The sequence below is a fragment of the Phalacrocorax carbo genome, chromosome 4 (assembly GCF_963921805.1).
Source record: "Phalacrocorax carbo chromosome 4, bPhaCar2.1, whole genome shotgun sequence".
Lineage (NCBI taxonomy): Eukaryota > Metazoa > Chordata > Aves > Suliformes > Phalacrocoracidae > Phalacrocorax > Phalacrocorax carbo.
In genome coordinates, this window is record NC_087516.1 from 81,422,828 (window position 1) to 81,438,322 (window position 15,495).

Below are 15,495 nucleotides of genomic sequence, written 5' to 3' on the forward strand. Positions count from 1 at the left end.
TGGCAAAAAGTTTTTCACCAGTTTGTCATGTTAAATGGCTACTGACAAGTACTGGCCACACTACGAATGATACCAGGATCTGATAGGAATAAATGAGCCAAAACTGGATGACTGGCCAAGGTTTCCTCAGAGCTCATTAGCTTTAAAGGTTTGTGTTCTCTTTTGAACACTCCGGTACTCTGTCCTTAGGTTTAGGTCATTTAAACCAGGAGAACACTCTTTCACAGTGTGTGACTCTCTATCTTTCTCAGTCCATCACGGACATGAAGAAGCACAGAAAGCAGAATCATCCTATTTTAAATAACAGGAGGAATAAAATCCTTAATCCAGCTCTTTCAGGTCTCCAAAGTGCAAGATTCACCATTTAGTTTGCAATTTAAACAAAAATATTGCAAGTTTTTAATTTTCTCTCAGCAGGGGGCTTGCTTATTATAACTTTCATTCATTATTCCTACCCTTTCAATGTGCTTGCCAGAGGACATCTTACGCTGTGAGAAGATGAGGCAAAACACACACTAAAACTGAGCTGCACAGGGACTATCTGCATCTTGAAAACACACAGCAGATATTTCCACTTTCATCTCACGTTAATGAGAAATCTAATCCTAAGAAGAAATATAATTGTAGATGAGTATATTCTAAATCAGAGGAGCATATTATATGACAGCAGAGGTTTAGACTAATTCAGTCAGAGAGGAGTAGGACACTCATACTCTCAGTGGGCATGGAAGGCAATTCTCAAATTCAGATCACATTTGCAAGTAATTATTGTCAGAGTTTCACAGGACCAAGCAACCCCGTGCTCTCCGAACTACCAGAATTCATTATCCAGCGCATCCATCGCACCACAATGCAGCTTCCTTTTAAACTAACGCAGCGGTTAGTTCCCTTCCTCTCTCCAAAGCACAGCTGGGAAAAGAGGCTGGTGTTTAGGGTTCAAGGGACATACAGGCCAAGCCGGGAACTGAAAGCAAGTTGTCTGTTCAACAAGGTGGGCTCTATTACCTTGGACATTAGGGGATGGATTCTTCTGGGAGTTGTACTATACGTGGTCACAGAAAAGACTGAAGGTTTGCCTGTCATGCAAATGCAGCATTAGGTCCTGAAAGAGGAGATTCAGCCAGCAGCAAGCTGGACTGATCTGCAAAGTCACCATGGGGCATAAACTCACCCAGAGGCCGAATAAATCCTCATCTGTGATTATCGGTCCACCTTGCCTCCACTCACCCTATTCTCCAACTCTCTGGGCTAATGACCGTTTGATTTCTAACAAGAAACATAACTCTCTGCTGCTGCCTCCAAGCACATTTGTCCTGCCGTGAATCTTTAGGGTTCAAAAGCCCTCCAGTGCCTTGCTGCTAGGAGTACCCAACCGAGTAAAATACTGCCCTGCTAACCTGGGGAGGCCGCATGCTCCAGGTGCCCCAGCTGTGGCTGCTTGGTGAGCTTGTACTGGAGCTGGGTCGGCTCGCTGTCCTGGTCAGTGGCAGAGAGCTGTAGGGTCGTGATGGTCTTCGCTGAGTTCTCATCTAAGACCAGCCCTTTGTTAGCGATGATGGAGGGGGGAAATCTGTCCTCTGAAAGGGTTAAATACAAAGCTGAGTTAGGAGACAGCCACCCTCCTTTCCTTGGTGTTATTCAAATCAGGTACTTGTGCTCAAGCAAAAGACAACATACACACAAACACCTCCCAGACCGATAATTCCAAACCAGGTACCGTGCGCCTCGGCATTAATCATGGGGATGGTAATATTATAAGGTCTTAACAGGCAATCTAGACAATATGAAGATACTAAGGGGAATTCTTCTACCTTTTTCAGTGAGTTTGTCAGAAGCCAAAGAACTAATCCTTACATGCGTGAACTCTCCCCATGTCCCAAACTTCAAAGGCCTTTAAATTAACAGCGAGTGAAAACTGCATCTCAAGAATTACATCTTAACTTGCGGTACATGTGGGATGGGAATCTACGAAGGCCTCAGCTCTGCAGCAAAGAAAAAATAACTTCAGCGCTATCTTTTACCTAATACACTAATATAAAAAACCTGGTCCGTCAGTTTGTTGCCATCTGCATCGATCACATCAAAGGTGAAGGCAAAATTTCCGCCAGGGTCCCCATTCTTGTGACTGTACACCACTTGCCCTGGAGAGAGGGGCAGGAGAAAAGAGGTGCTTTATTATAGGCTGCATCGTTTAATTCCTAGTTTGGAACCAGGCTGGCTCTACAGGCCGAGGGACTTGGGTTTCATTACTTTTTCTCTATATTCTTTTTCTCCTGCTGAGAGAGGCTTTTTAACACTTGCTTAATGCTATGTGTTTCTATTCTAACAGAACAACCGTATCTTACTTCTTTCCCTCTCCCTTCCCCATCTCGTAAAGATCATGGAAAACGAGAATATCTCAAGTTGGAAGGGACCTGTACAGACCATCCAGTCCAACTCCCTGCTCCTCACGGGACTACCTAAACTGGCCACATATTACTTGCCATGACTATCTGAAATCAGGCACTCTCACCTTTATTTATATCAGCCTGGGTAAAACTTTTGACAGGTCCTTCGACAGAGATCTGGACTGGATTATCAATTTTGGTCAACTGCAGATGGCCCACACTGGGATCCCTCTTCATGACAAATCTAATCGCTGCGTCTTCTGAATAAAAAGCTGCTGCTTTCAAGTGCTGATCTGTGAGGTATGCTGCAGAGCCTGGACCAGAGAAAGAAAGTCCACAAACAGCTTCAGCCAATCCAGCTAAGCGACTGGTTTAGACTGGACCACATAGCAATACCAAGCAATACCATTCTCCTCCCTCTCCCCGTACCAACTGGGAGCTGCAGGCCCCTGTTGACAGCTAATGTGGGTGGCTGCTTCTTCGGCAGCTCCATGAAGAACTCCAGCCTCCCCATCTGCGTGTAGAGACCATCCGTGATGGAGAAGCCAAACTCGTCTGTTTGTGCTGCTGCGCCACTCTGAGTATAAACGATCAGCTCATCCAAAATGTCCTGGTAGGTGAAGGATGAGCCCACGGACAGCACATATCCACGCTCTGGGGGCTCTGCAGCACTCTGCCTCCTGCAGAGGTGACCTGACAAACAACAGATGGATGAATATTAGGGGAGAAGACAGCCTACTGGGACTCTTTGCATGCCAGGTCTCGGTGGGATACACAGAGGTGGACATAGCCTTACCAGAAAAACTGAAGGAAGTTATCTGCTTATTGCCAAAACTGGTAAGAATTTGGTGACATACGTGACACCTGAAAAAGGGTGCACAGCCCTCACTAGTTTAACGTGACACTAGCCTTCACTCGACTCCCTGCCTTGCTTTATCGCTGCAGACAGATGCTAGTTGCTCAGCTCTTTGGAACTGAACCCTGCAATAGGAAATGGGGTAACACAAAAGGGAACTTCCCAGGGAAATGCATGCAGTCCCCCTTTCCCCTCTCCCACATAAAGCAAGGGACAAGTCTCAAAGAATAGGTCTGTTCTGAAGCACAATCCCTCTGTGGCTGCTGGCCCAAACACAGACTAATGTGCTTTATACAAACGTGCCAGGCTCCTCTCTCACATCAGGGGCTATTACACACACACACAGATATAAAGAGACACAGACACAGACGCACAAAATCATTCTCTCTCTCACCCCTCAGCTTGTCAGGACGTACCATGTTCAGGACTTTTGGTAACCACGATGACAAGCTCACTGTTCTGGGTGTCTAAGTCCCGCAGGTTGAGGGAGGCGTTGGTAACAACCACACCTGAGCCCTCACGCACTCTGACAGGCTCCAGCACCATCTTCGGGGGCTCATCATTCTGCCGCTGCACAGGTCCCAAAGGCACACAGTCAAAAAAGGGAAACGACCAAGGGGAAAAGATCGCTGCCCACCTGAATGAAATACAAGCTACCAAATGACAGTACTGGTCCTGATATCCGTTAATAGGCTACACCAGTCTCTCCAAATCTATCCAGCATCATGGCTGCCTCTAAGAAGGAGGAGACACCACAGAAACAAGCCCTGGGGAAGAGGCTGCAATGGACAACTGTTCTCTGGCATCACAGGCGAATGATTTAGGTGCCTGTACTAGGGGAAGGAAACGGATCGGAGGAAGGAAACTCCCTTTAATCCCCTTCCCACATATTACAAAGGAGTGAGCAAAGCTTGCACTGTAAAAGTGATGTGTCTGTGTGAAAGGAGAGGGCTCTGGCAGCTGGTGAGCACAGGCGTACCTGAATCGTGATGTTCATGCTCTGCACCTCAGACTGGCTGAAGCCATCGCTCACGTAAAAGCTGAAAACATCACTTGTTGGCTCGATGCTTTCATGGACGCTCTGGAAGTAGTAAATGCTGTTCTCTAGTACATCCTGAAGGGAAAAGGATGCGTCTGCGGTCACAGCAGACTCACTCTGCGGGCCAAAATTCTCACCTGCAAACCGGAATACCACTAGTGAAAGGACGTTCAGTTCACTGATAAGCTAAAAATAAAAGCAGCAGGATTAGGAGAACGATGGCACGTTGTGAAGGGTGACGAAGGATGTTCATTCCTACGACGTGGCTTTCACACATCTTGCGACCTTTGTAGAAAACAACATCTGCTGTATTAGTGCTGCATTAGAGTAGGAATTAAGGAAGCTGCAGTTTTATGTGTAGTACAAGCAATTACTTAGGCTTTCTTCAGAGATGAGACGATAGCTAATGTGCCATCTGGCCTCAACACAATCTCTACACCAAGCGCTGCCTTGCAAAACTAAGCCTCACACCCAAGAAAATCACCCAGTCGTCATCTGTTCAAGGAGAGGCTCACCATTACCAAAAGGGCACGAACTGGAGCTCATTCATAGGACACAATGAGGAGGGATGACGTGTAACAGTTAGCAAGCTGTGCTCTCCAGAAGAAAGGCAAACACTCTTGTGACAAGACACTACACTGGCCAACCCACGGTGATATTTTACAAAGGCAAGTTGTCATTTAAGTAAAATGGTACATGCCGCTCCTGTTAGGACCACACACAGGATTAAGCAGACAAGTCTCCTGGATGAACATCTTTGGACAATACGGTATAAATCCTACCGTTTCTTTATAATACCATGAGATACAAGAACAGTATCAGCCATGCTGGGGCACAGCTCTCACAGCCTTAAAGCTTGCTGGGACATTTAGTGGAGTTTAGCAAAGTTTGTTCTGCTTAACAAGGACGGCCAAAAGAAAGCATGATGAAAATACAACACACGGGCTTGAATAAGCTCTTAACCCCCAGTCTCACAACACAGACCAGTCTCCAGCAAACAAGAATGCTCGCCAGAGACAGCTTATCTCGTAACGCTAACCTTACGAGCTCTTTGTGATCAACTGATGCCAACCACCACCGCACTGAGGAACTGCAGTGAGGCAGATTAGAATGTGCACCAGCATGGCAATTCCTATGTCCCCTTTCATCAGCCAGGAGGAAGAAGAGACAGCCAAGCAGTTTACCTGTCCTAGTGTTTTCAATGTAGCCATACATAGGTAGAGTGATAACGGTGACCCTCAGGTCTTCCTTGGCAGCAGTATCATAATCAGTAGCTAAGTGGTGATGAGCCAGCAGCGGGACCTTGCCCCCCTCATCCACCTGGAAAGCAAAAGCCTATGACAAAACTACTGCCAATGCACACAAGGCACAGCAACCCACGAATTGTTGCTGAACAAGCCTGCCTCTGTGGAAGCGGCTTGCCAGGTCTCTGAAGTCCTGTCCCATCCTCCCCTAGATCTGTTAAGCATGAAAGCAGCTGGGAGGTGAGGTGGGATGGGAAGAACAAAGCCTGCCTGGCCCCCAAGAGGAGCCTGTGAGTGCTTTATCAGGGCAAGAAAAGAGCTGGCAGAGTCACGCTGACCTCTTGGAAGGCAAGATCTGCATTTCTTGTTGAGGAGAGCCTTTTGAAGGCAAGGGAGGGGGAATGCAAAGCTGGAAAGGAGGGAGATGACTTCAAAAGGCTTTGATAAAGAGTCTGAAATGCTGTGTATCAGTGCAAAGCACCACATGTTTTCAGACTTGCCTTCTGCTCATCTTTTACACACAAGCAGGTGAAATAAGACACAAAATATTAAACAGGGATAAGTCAGACTTATTCCACCGATATCAACAGGAAACCCTAGGGAGAACCCAGCTCCTGACTAGGACAAATGTAAACAGATGAGGTTCAGGGATGCAGCCGTACTGTCAGCCTCCTCTGGCCTCCAAGTGATTCGGTAACCCTTTGCACTCACAGGACTGCATGTGCAACACCATGTTTCTTCAGTGATTTCCCACCAGTCCAGGAAAACTGTTCAATTCCTCACATCTAAGATATTCTTGCCCTAGTATCCTGGGTAGCCACTTACAGTGATATGGTCAGCAAAAGCAATGAGTGACGGCACTGCCTGGGCAGACGTGATAGTGATGGTGAACATCTGTCTGTCAAGCCGGTTGTTATCAGCATCAAAAACAGCAAAGTGGAAGGTGTCCGTAACCGGCTGATTGCTGGTCTCAAACATGGTGGAGTAGCTGTGAAAGCCAGAACACAATGTGGGTCTCACTCACAGTCAGGCAAATCTTGCATTTAGAGGTGAATGCACACCTTTTGAAAAAGAGGTGGTATTTCAGCTCCCCACTCTGCTACACGCTCATTCCCTGAGTTCTTTTAAATCACTGTTTCAGGTGTTGCCTACCCGAAGTATCACCACGACATTGCGGACACAGAAAAAATCTGAAGCTACACCAACTACTGGCATTTCAGACATGCATAAACTCCTAATTCCGCACACAGAATCATTCATAATCTCATAGGATACAAGAGCCAAAAAAGGAAAAAAATATCTTTGAGACATTGTACTAATATAATATAGCCCAGAGATCCCCGTGGAAAGCCCACTGAGCTTTTCACTGGCATGGCTTGAAGGAGAATAGCTCTTTGATACCTGATCCTCTGTCTGTTGATGTCTTCCATGGTGAAATTATAAACCTTGGAAAGCTCTTCGTCATGAGAACCCGACGTCCGTAAGAGGGTGCCATATACAGGCAGGGATATTAACTGGATTCTTATCTCTGAGTCAGGAGAATTGTTGTCCTAAACAAGAAGAAACCAACCAAAGCAAAACAAGACAAGGTTAGGTTTTGTATCCCTCCACTAAAAATGGAAGGAAGAATAAAGTGTATTATAGAGAAATATATCAAGCTAAGTGGGTCAGACCCACAGCTGACGAATATTAAATGAAGCTCTATTGATGAGAAGAGAGTCCATCGGGTTGACATTTTCAGAACCTAACAAAAAAATGTATTTTCATTTTCTCTCAGCTCAGAGAGGTTTTCTTTGTGTCCTTGTATCACATCAGCACAATCTCCCACACATATACCAGATATTTTTGTTTTCAAATTACTTCACGCTCCTAGTGGACTCGGTGATTGATGTAATACGCTCTTCCTGACTCCAGATAAAGTGAGCCAAAATTTACCTGATAGCTGGCACAGGGAGTAACTGTTGCCCACCAGTGCTTCAGACAGAGACACAGAGCTAAATTCAGTTTTAGCAAAACAAAAGTTGATGCGGAGCTGTACTGAAAAAGCCAGATTCACATTAAACTAAAAGCCAATTTTGGCCCTTTTTAACTACATTATGCACAGCCACCTCTGTGATATCACAAGTCAGATGTCATCTTTCTTCTAAACGTTTTTGTTCGTTGCTTGAAAGGTAAGACCCAGAGCAGAAATCACTGTATCCTCAGCATACGGCTCAGGAATTAAATCCTTTTTTCCCTAACCGTTCTCTTACTCAGAGTAAACCTGAACAGCTCCCTTATCAGCCTTCCTCCTTAAGAGGAGATCAGGACGGACCCCAGACTTTTATCCAGACTGATCCCTTGGAAAAACATTCATCTGCCTTCTTATCCTACCTCACCCCCTGAAGTTCCCTAATCATCTCTGACAGCGACTACCTTAGGTCTCTCTGCCCTCACACGTGCACTGCAATCTCTCCTCCCTCGTCCCTAAGGGGAGCTTATCTGGATACCTGAAACCCACTGCTAGCGCGTTTACTGCTAAATCATTTGCAAGGAGTAAAACACCTTTCTTCTGAATTTCACCGGCAGGGTAACTCTCGTACGACACACAACCCCTGGGACCAACCCCAGGCTAGCAAGGAGTGCAGCATTTTGGGTTGCTTAAACCTGTGCCCTTGTTTACGTCCGGAAAAAGAACCAGGAAATTTTGGAAGGGGGGCGAGTGGGCTGAAATTTTCAAGGGATTATCACTTAGCAAATCCATGTGCTTTATTAGCAAGTTTGTTTGGTACAAAAATCTGGGATTAAATCAGTTCTCATGTTTAGCACGGCAGTTCACCTCTGTTTCAGTCAAACAGGGATAGCCTTAAAACCGTGCTGGATGAAAGTCTCTTATTCCCTTTTTGGCAGCAATAGTCAGGACAAAATCAAAACTCGAGCTCTCTACCGACAACAGACGCTCATGGCAGAGAGGTGTGTGTGGCTAAGGGTCTGTGGGGCGATAAGGAAAGGGAGGCTGGCAGCATTCGCTGGGTTTAGAAATAGATGAAAGCTCACAATATAAGCGAGGTGCAATCGAGAGAGAGTCGCAGAGCTTTTACTAGCCACTGTGATTGCCAACAAGCAGCCCGGGGCCAGCTGTGGACCGTTGTTATCCAGCAGGGACACTTCCACCCGCAGCACTGTGGTCACGGTGGTGACACCGTCGGTGACAGAGATTTCCATGCTGTCCTCTGCTGCTGCTGAGCCGTCATGCACGTACTGCAGAGCATTTCGGGTGACGTCCTCGTAGGTGAAGGTGTCACCTTCCCAAAAAGAAAATGCAGAAGTCAGAAAGACTCTCTTCAGAGCACCAATCCAATGACCTAAGGCCCCAGCTTAGAAAAAGACTAAACTGGCATTTAATACCATCCTTACAGGGATGTGAGATACGAAGACATTTATTAAGGAGCTACTACATATGCAGGGCAGAGGAAAAGCTGTAACCTTCACAGTTTCACAGACACAGCGACTCTTCATGATTCTCAGGGAGTTCACAGACCCTCCTTTCTTCCCAGCTGCTTTCTAAGCTCATACCTGTCATAGCTAGACAAGGCTTCCCTCTCCACGTCTTCTGCTTGCACTACTCTCCTACAGATAATATTTGTTCATCTGCTGGAAACTGCTGCCACCAAAATCAACAGGAAAACTCTACAGGAGCTTTCGACTGCTGGATCACAACAAGTTTACGTGGACTTCAGCAGAAACGTTCACTATGTTGCTTCACTACCTTACTCCAGATGTAACTTACCACGTAACACAAAACATCCCTTTTGATTAGCGGCTGGTTATAGTTATCACAACAGAGTGACTGTCAACTGGCCCACACATACTCGGTACAGGAAATCACTGATTCAGCCAGGAACTAAACAACAAATGGGAAAACGTCTTTCATGCACTCCCTCCTGCAGTCACACACTTCCAGGCAGAAAATTCACACGCTTTTGAATGCAGCATATCTGCCAGAGGCATCTGTCCCCTCCTGGTCAACTAAACCAGCTAGGTGGACAGGCATGTGCTGACCCCTCTCCTGTGCTGAGGCAGATTTCTGCTCAACTCACCTGCTCTCATGCGCTCCTGCATGCCCGCGCTGTGCTTGAGCACAATGCCATGATGGGGAGGTTTCACCAGCTCAAAGAAAAGACCCTCGGGAGCTGTATCTGTGTCGCTCACAGCTAACTGGATCCCTGTGCCGAGGAAAGAGAGCACGGCTTCAGTATCCTCAGACACTACACTGGAAATATCCCTTAGGTTTTGTGATGTGCTCTTGTGAATAGAGTCAAAAAACTGTAATTCAGCCAGTAGGTGAAAAGTAAAATAATTCTGCGGCTGTCTTAACCCAAGAACTTGCTGGTTTCGTGGAAATAATTAGTCCCCTGATGGTGCTGAGATCAGAGGTTGTATCAGAGAACTTATTGCCAGTGTGGCTCACAGATGACAGCTGTGCAAACCCCCAGCTTATGAGAGATGTGCACATGTTCGTATAGGAGGGGGGTATCTACAAAAACCCCAGAGAACCTCCTTACACAAGCAGAAAGTGGCTTAGCCCAAACAACCCGGCGTACCAGATCACACCACAAACCAATAGTTCCGCAACTGCAGAGCAGCCTAAGAGGGGGAAAAGCAGAGGAGCAGCAGATCCCTGATCCTCCTCTCCCCTGTCTTAGCCAATGAACAGACCTGCCATACGCTGGAGGAGTACTGCCATATCCCCAGGTGCTTTTCTGAGGCACCACTGCAGTTTTCTCAGCGGTTATTGCTATACCTGCACAACCACAACTCCTTCGCTAAATGGACAGAGGTGAGTGAGACCAAAACTCTGCCCTGCTCCACGCATGTGGTCTCCTGGCAATAAGGACCGTGCCTCAGGCTGAGCTCTGCACCCCAGCCCTTCCACCCTACTCACCGATGGTGGCTTTGCCCCCCTGGCTGACCTCCAGGAATGGAGCTGTGATCTGGAAGACTGGAGGCTGCTGCTCTGCAGAGAGCAAATGAATGACAAACACCATCTCTGGGGTTGTGTGTTCTCCATCAGACACTAGAAAGAGACAAAAACCACACGTAAGTGTAGGGATGTGTTTTCAGGGACCCACCTGGGAAATTCACCTTTCTGTACAAAATCACCAGCCCACACCACTGACTTCTCTCCCTCCTTGTCAATCTACACCTTTGTCTATGGCCATATACACACACAATTCACACCTGCCAAGAGTGTTTATCTTTGCCCTTAACTCAACTCCTTGCAACACAAACGTAAGTTGTAAAAGTCTGTGTGTGTGCGTGTGTGCATACTATCTTCCATACGTCTGTCAGGTGTGCCCATTAGTCAGCACATGGACTCCTCCTTGCTGGTGGATCACTTTGCATGCCTGTGCTAGAAAGCATGTGGAAAGGGAAAGATACGTTAAACAAGCAAGCAGCTTATCAACAGCAATTTAAGTGTGGAAATGTTTCCATGCTATATTAACAAAAAAAGAAAAAAAGAGCAGAGTAAAACTCTGATGTCCTTGCTCACGCTGGGGGAAAACAGGAATGAATCAGGCTTTTAGGACAGGTTCCAGGCAACTGGAAAAAGATGTCTCTTCTGAGATGGATCTTAGCTTCTATAAAACTCTGTTGGGACACAGATGAATTAATATTCCCCAGGTATGTGCACTTCCAGAAATTCCTACTGAGTGCTCACAGGTGCGCTTGCAGCAGAGAAAAGGCCAAGGAATAACAGGCAACATGAAGGGCACAAGGATGAAAACTGCTTTGGCCAGGAAAGATCAAATGGTTCACGTACCTGTGAATCGGAAGTTCACCGACTCTGGGAGACCTGATGGGACAAACACAAGCACAGAGTAATTGTGGTCAGGACAGGAAAGCACATACTGATGTGAATTTGAACAACTTTTGGAGAAAGCAAGTGCCTATGTTCAACCAGACTGGAGTCCTTCCTCACCAAGGAAGGCACTCTTTCCTTGCCTTCACTCCAGGTAATGAGAAAGAACATGCTAATTCCTCCTCCAAACTGTGAAACTCCTCTTGATGTCAGTGGAAGGCATGGTGATGCCTAGAACTGCATCTACCACGTACTTCCACTTCATCACACATTCCTGCGCATTAATTGGTCAAACGTGCTTGAAGTTTGCCCTGTTTTTGCCCCTCTGCCTCCTGCTCCAGACCGCTTCTTCTCTGATGGTAGAAATCTTCTAATATTCTGGCTAAATGGATTTAGTTCATCAGTTCTTGTCTCAATCTCAAGGACTAAACCCCTAGCGCAGTGATGATCTCAAGCATGGGAGGGGCAAGAGTTCCTAATCACAGAGCAGCAGATCAGCAGTTTGCCCAGCACAACATCCAGCACCAGCGTTAGCAACGCTAAATGCTGCAGCGAACACTGCCGTGTCCCCATAATTCACTGAATGTTGTTATACCAAACCACAGGGGAAAATCTTGTTGAAGTCGCAAGGAACGGGTGAATTCTTGGTACGCTCCAAGGCAGATTCCTGCTTCCTTTGTACCGCTCAAGCCTCATGCCCTCGCGAGTACAGACATAACCATGAAGTCATTCCAGGACTGGAGGAAGACCAGCAGTCCAGCTACCTCCACCAGCCTTGCATGGCACTACGAAGAACATTCAGTTCCTTACCCGCAAAGGAGAACGCAACGATCTCTCTCAAGTGAGGAGCTGCAGTCGGCGGACGATAAGCAATCTTGCCGTGGTTTACATCTGCTTGGGTGAAATACCTGACCGGGGAGAGAGGCCTGCCTCTGTGCTCCACGATACCTACACAGACAGAGAGCTCAGTATTATCAGGAGGAATCCATTTTATTTTTAAAATGAGATACCAAAGGCCACAGCTGCTTTTCCTCTCCCAAATACTTCTCTTTATATATTCAGTAGTTCCTGAATGAGTCAGATGGCTGTAACTGCATCAAGGATGGATTCTTGGGATATGAGAAATTAAACAGATTCCTCACTTAGGCATTTCTTTAAATACCTCTCACTAGAAAGGGGTGAAAAGCAGAAAGCCATGGGGTACAACATTCAATAGATCCCAGATAATATAAGAAAACTGTCTGAGCTCTGCGGCTTACTCCTAAACAAAAATCGGGTTAAGAAACAAAAGTGTTTGAAAGCTAATGAAGGAGGCTGAACAGATTTACAGACGCCTTCACAGAATGATACTCTGAGGGGAAAATTAGATGTGCTCGGAAGACTTGGCAATTCATTCTGCAGTAAGCTGTCACGTTCTGAATAGGTACACTTGCCTTGGCCAGGAAGGAGAGGGACAGTCACGTTGAACAGGATTTTCTCACTGGGAATCTCCGGGTCTACAAAGGAGAGGTGATGAGGCTCAATCACTGTCACACGGTCCTCCAGCACCTCAATAAACACATTAGACCATGAGCATCAAGGGAAGATTCACCCAAAAAATGCATTGAAAGAGAATTTGCTTTGCTATAGTTAAATATAAGAGAGTCTTTTAATTTAAAGGCCTAGTAGTTAGACCTAAGACTGACAAGGATGGATGGGCTGAACCTTTATCAAGTCTCTCAAACTTGCATGGAACAGGGACTATCTGGGAGGAGATTACAGAGGACAGTAAAGCTTGAGAATGAGTAAAAGTTGTTACAGTCTTACGGGCCACCTAAACTCACTTTCAGCTCATCCGTAAATCAGACCAAATTGTTTTGTTAGAAGCTGGGCACTATCATGCTCAACAGAAGAGAGTTCTATACAGGTCCACCTCTGTTAAGTCCTTTCTGGAGGATCAGAAGGGGCTTATAAACCTATGAAAAAGAGACGAACACCTCCTCCTTCATAAAATGATGAGCTTATCCCCCCTTTCAGCCTGCCCAGGAATCTGGCAGTCTTTTTAGTGCACTCTGTCCCCTGCAGACACACAACCTCCACGCTCACAGGTGGAGGAGTTTCTCTTTTGACCTACGGCAACTAAGAGAGATAAAGGAACATCTAATTTGATCAAAAGTTCTCTGGAAGAAGACATAATTCACTGTCTATATAGTTTTCCAGTCTGATGTGGCTGGACTGGATTTGCTTGTAAAAGACATCCTGAAAATGACTTGGCCATTTCCATTGGAACAGAGAGGAACCAAAGCTTTCTCTTCGGATTTAAATCTGTCTCAGAATGTTCTGATCCTTCCACTACAAGATTATCATTAGCCAAAGGCGGGCAGCGTGTCACAGGAATCACAGTGCTGCGTAAACAGACTTAAGTGCACAAAGGCAGTTAACTTGCAGGTGTTTGTGAACCTTAATCCTGCGGAATTAACAGCTACAAGAAGTCACTGAATTAAATAGTTCAGCTGGGTATGAAAAGCATCCAGCTCATTTCGTAACCACGAACAAAATACTGAGAGAACAAGCTATAATAAGGATACAGGCAATTAATTTGCTTTGGAACATGAAACAATCAGGGTCAGGAACAAATTTCAGATTTCCACTGGCCGCATCAAGCGCAGCCCACTGGATCGTGCTGGTTACACATCTGTAAGGCCACCCTTTCAAACCTGTGTCCCATTTTGCTGGCTTTGGGTCACAGACCCACAGATCACATTGGCCTGAACACCGGCAAGGCGAGGTTTCCTGCAACAGGTCAGGGCACCACAAATGCCACCCAACCCCCAGTTCATCTCTCTCCAGTGTTTTTCACCCAAACACATCAGAGGAGAAACCACAGTCTATGAATGACTGTTGTGAAGCAGTAAATAAAACCTTGTCAGTCCTTCTTAGATGTGAAAGTGTCACATATCTAACTGGAATCAAAAGCCACAAAGTTTATTTGTGTTATCAGCACTGCTATATACGGCTCTGTATAAAAAGGGCAGTCTTTTACAGTGGTGTCCCATTCATACAGCCACTTTGGGGGAAGGGGGAGGAGGAAGGGAAGGGAGGAGCACCTCTTCATACGCTTACAAAACTGTCTCTCTCCTTCACAAACCCAACCTCCGTTTGCATTCAGCAAATTAACCACCAAAGAGTCCCCAAACTTTCTCTGACCTTTCTCAGTACGACACTCAAAGACAAGGCTAGAGGTATGGGAAGACTTAGCGTTTTGTGCCTGCACTTCAACTGAGAAGCCAGTCTAATTCTGAAGGAGTTTGAAGACGGAGGAACAGAACTCAATCACATTGATGCAAGGAAGTGCAATTTTATGATGAAAAGATTTAAGGTTATGGTTGCTTCATAGTTGCCTCCAAGGCCTATTTGTCTCTCCCAGAGGTAGGACTCGCAGGTTGCGAGGCGCCCCTCAGTAAAACGTGTTTTATGGCACTATTGAATTTTGTGGTGTGTAATTAGCTATAAAATGCAGCACTGCACGGCTCAGCCAGGCATCTCTCTCATCAATTTTGTCAATAATGACAACAACAAAAAGTCAAGAGCAGAAAGACACATCGCTGGCTATTGCTCCAAGTAGCAATCTGAGCATGCTTTATTATTGCCCATGAAAGGTCACCACTATTTTAAACCCTGACAAGGCTGTTTTGTCATGGACTTTTCACTAATCCCTCTCCCACTGCCTCATTTCTGGTCCCACGCCTGGCAGGCTGTGCTGGCTTAGAAATCCTTTGCCTGCCCTTACGAGGCTCCTCCTGGGAACCCGTTGCCCCTGGGAGGTCTGCCACATCTGCTTTCCTGCACTGCACAGGCCTCTCAGTGCACTTTTGTCTGTCACGGAGTGCCCAAGGGCACAGGATTTCTGTTTGATAAAGCTGAGCGTGTTGCTGGAACCTCACACGCTCTAAATAAATCATCAGGGATGAATAACGCCAAAGATGATGGCACGCTACATCCAAATTTGTAGAGCCAGCTCTCCCTCTCCCTGCAGGCAGCTCCTGCCTGAAGGGCTGGCCTCATCTCTGCTTTCTCATCACAGCCTGCGCTGCCTCACTCAGTTCAGGGCTGCTGCTCAGTGGATGATGATCCTGGTCCCCCTCTGG

General features: G+C 46.4%; 1 protein-coding gene across 2 annotated transcripts in view; it reads right to left on the minus strand.

The window, feature by feature from the left end:
* FRAS1 (Fraser extracellular matrix complex subunit 1) overlaps positions 1 to 15,495 on the minus strand; it is a 173,103-nt gene that overhangs the window by 25,338 nt on the left and 132,270 nt on the right. Inside the window, exons 32-46 of one of the 2 annotated variants that reach the window (XM_064450661.1) lie at positions 12,802 to 12,916; positions 12,179 to 12,316; positions 11,330 to 11,362; positions 10,451 to 10,582; positions 9,606 to 9,731; positions 8,563 to 8,810; positions 6,928 to 7,076; positions 6,352 to 6,514; positions 5,467 to 5,602; positions 4,223 to 4,419; positions 3,660 to 3,813; positions 2,817 to 3,080; positions 2,513 to 2,701; positions 2,022 to 2,141; positions 1,398 to 1,577 (exon numbers count right to left, since the gene is read on the minus strand). In XM_064450661.1, the coding sequence (XP_064306731.1) occupies positions 1,398 to 1,577; positions 2,022 to 2,141; positions 2,513 to 2,701; positions 2,817 to 3,080; positions 3,660 to 3,813; positions 4,223 to 4,419; positions 5,467 to 5,602; positions 6,352 to 6,514; positions 6,928 to 7,076; positions 8,563 to 8,810; positions 9,606 to 9,731; positions 10,451 to 10,582; positions 11,330 to 11,362; positions 12,179 to 12,316; positions 12,802 to 12,916 (2,344 nt within the window). The remainder of the gene's footprint in view (positions 1 to 1,397; positions 1,578 to 2,021; positions 2,142 to 2,512; positions 2,702 to 2,816; positions 3,081 to 3,659; positions 3,814 to 4,222; positions 4,420 to 5,466; positions 5,603 to 6,351; positions 6,515 to 6,927; positions 7,077 to 8,562; positions 8,811 to 9,605; positions 9,732 to 10,450; positions 10,583 to 11,329; positions 11,363 to 12,178; positions 12,317 to 12,801; positions 12,917 to 15,495) is intronic. The other variant, XM_064450662.1, reaches the window with a different exon arrangement.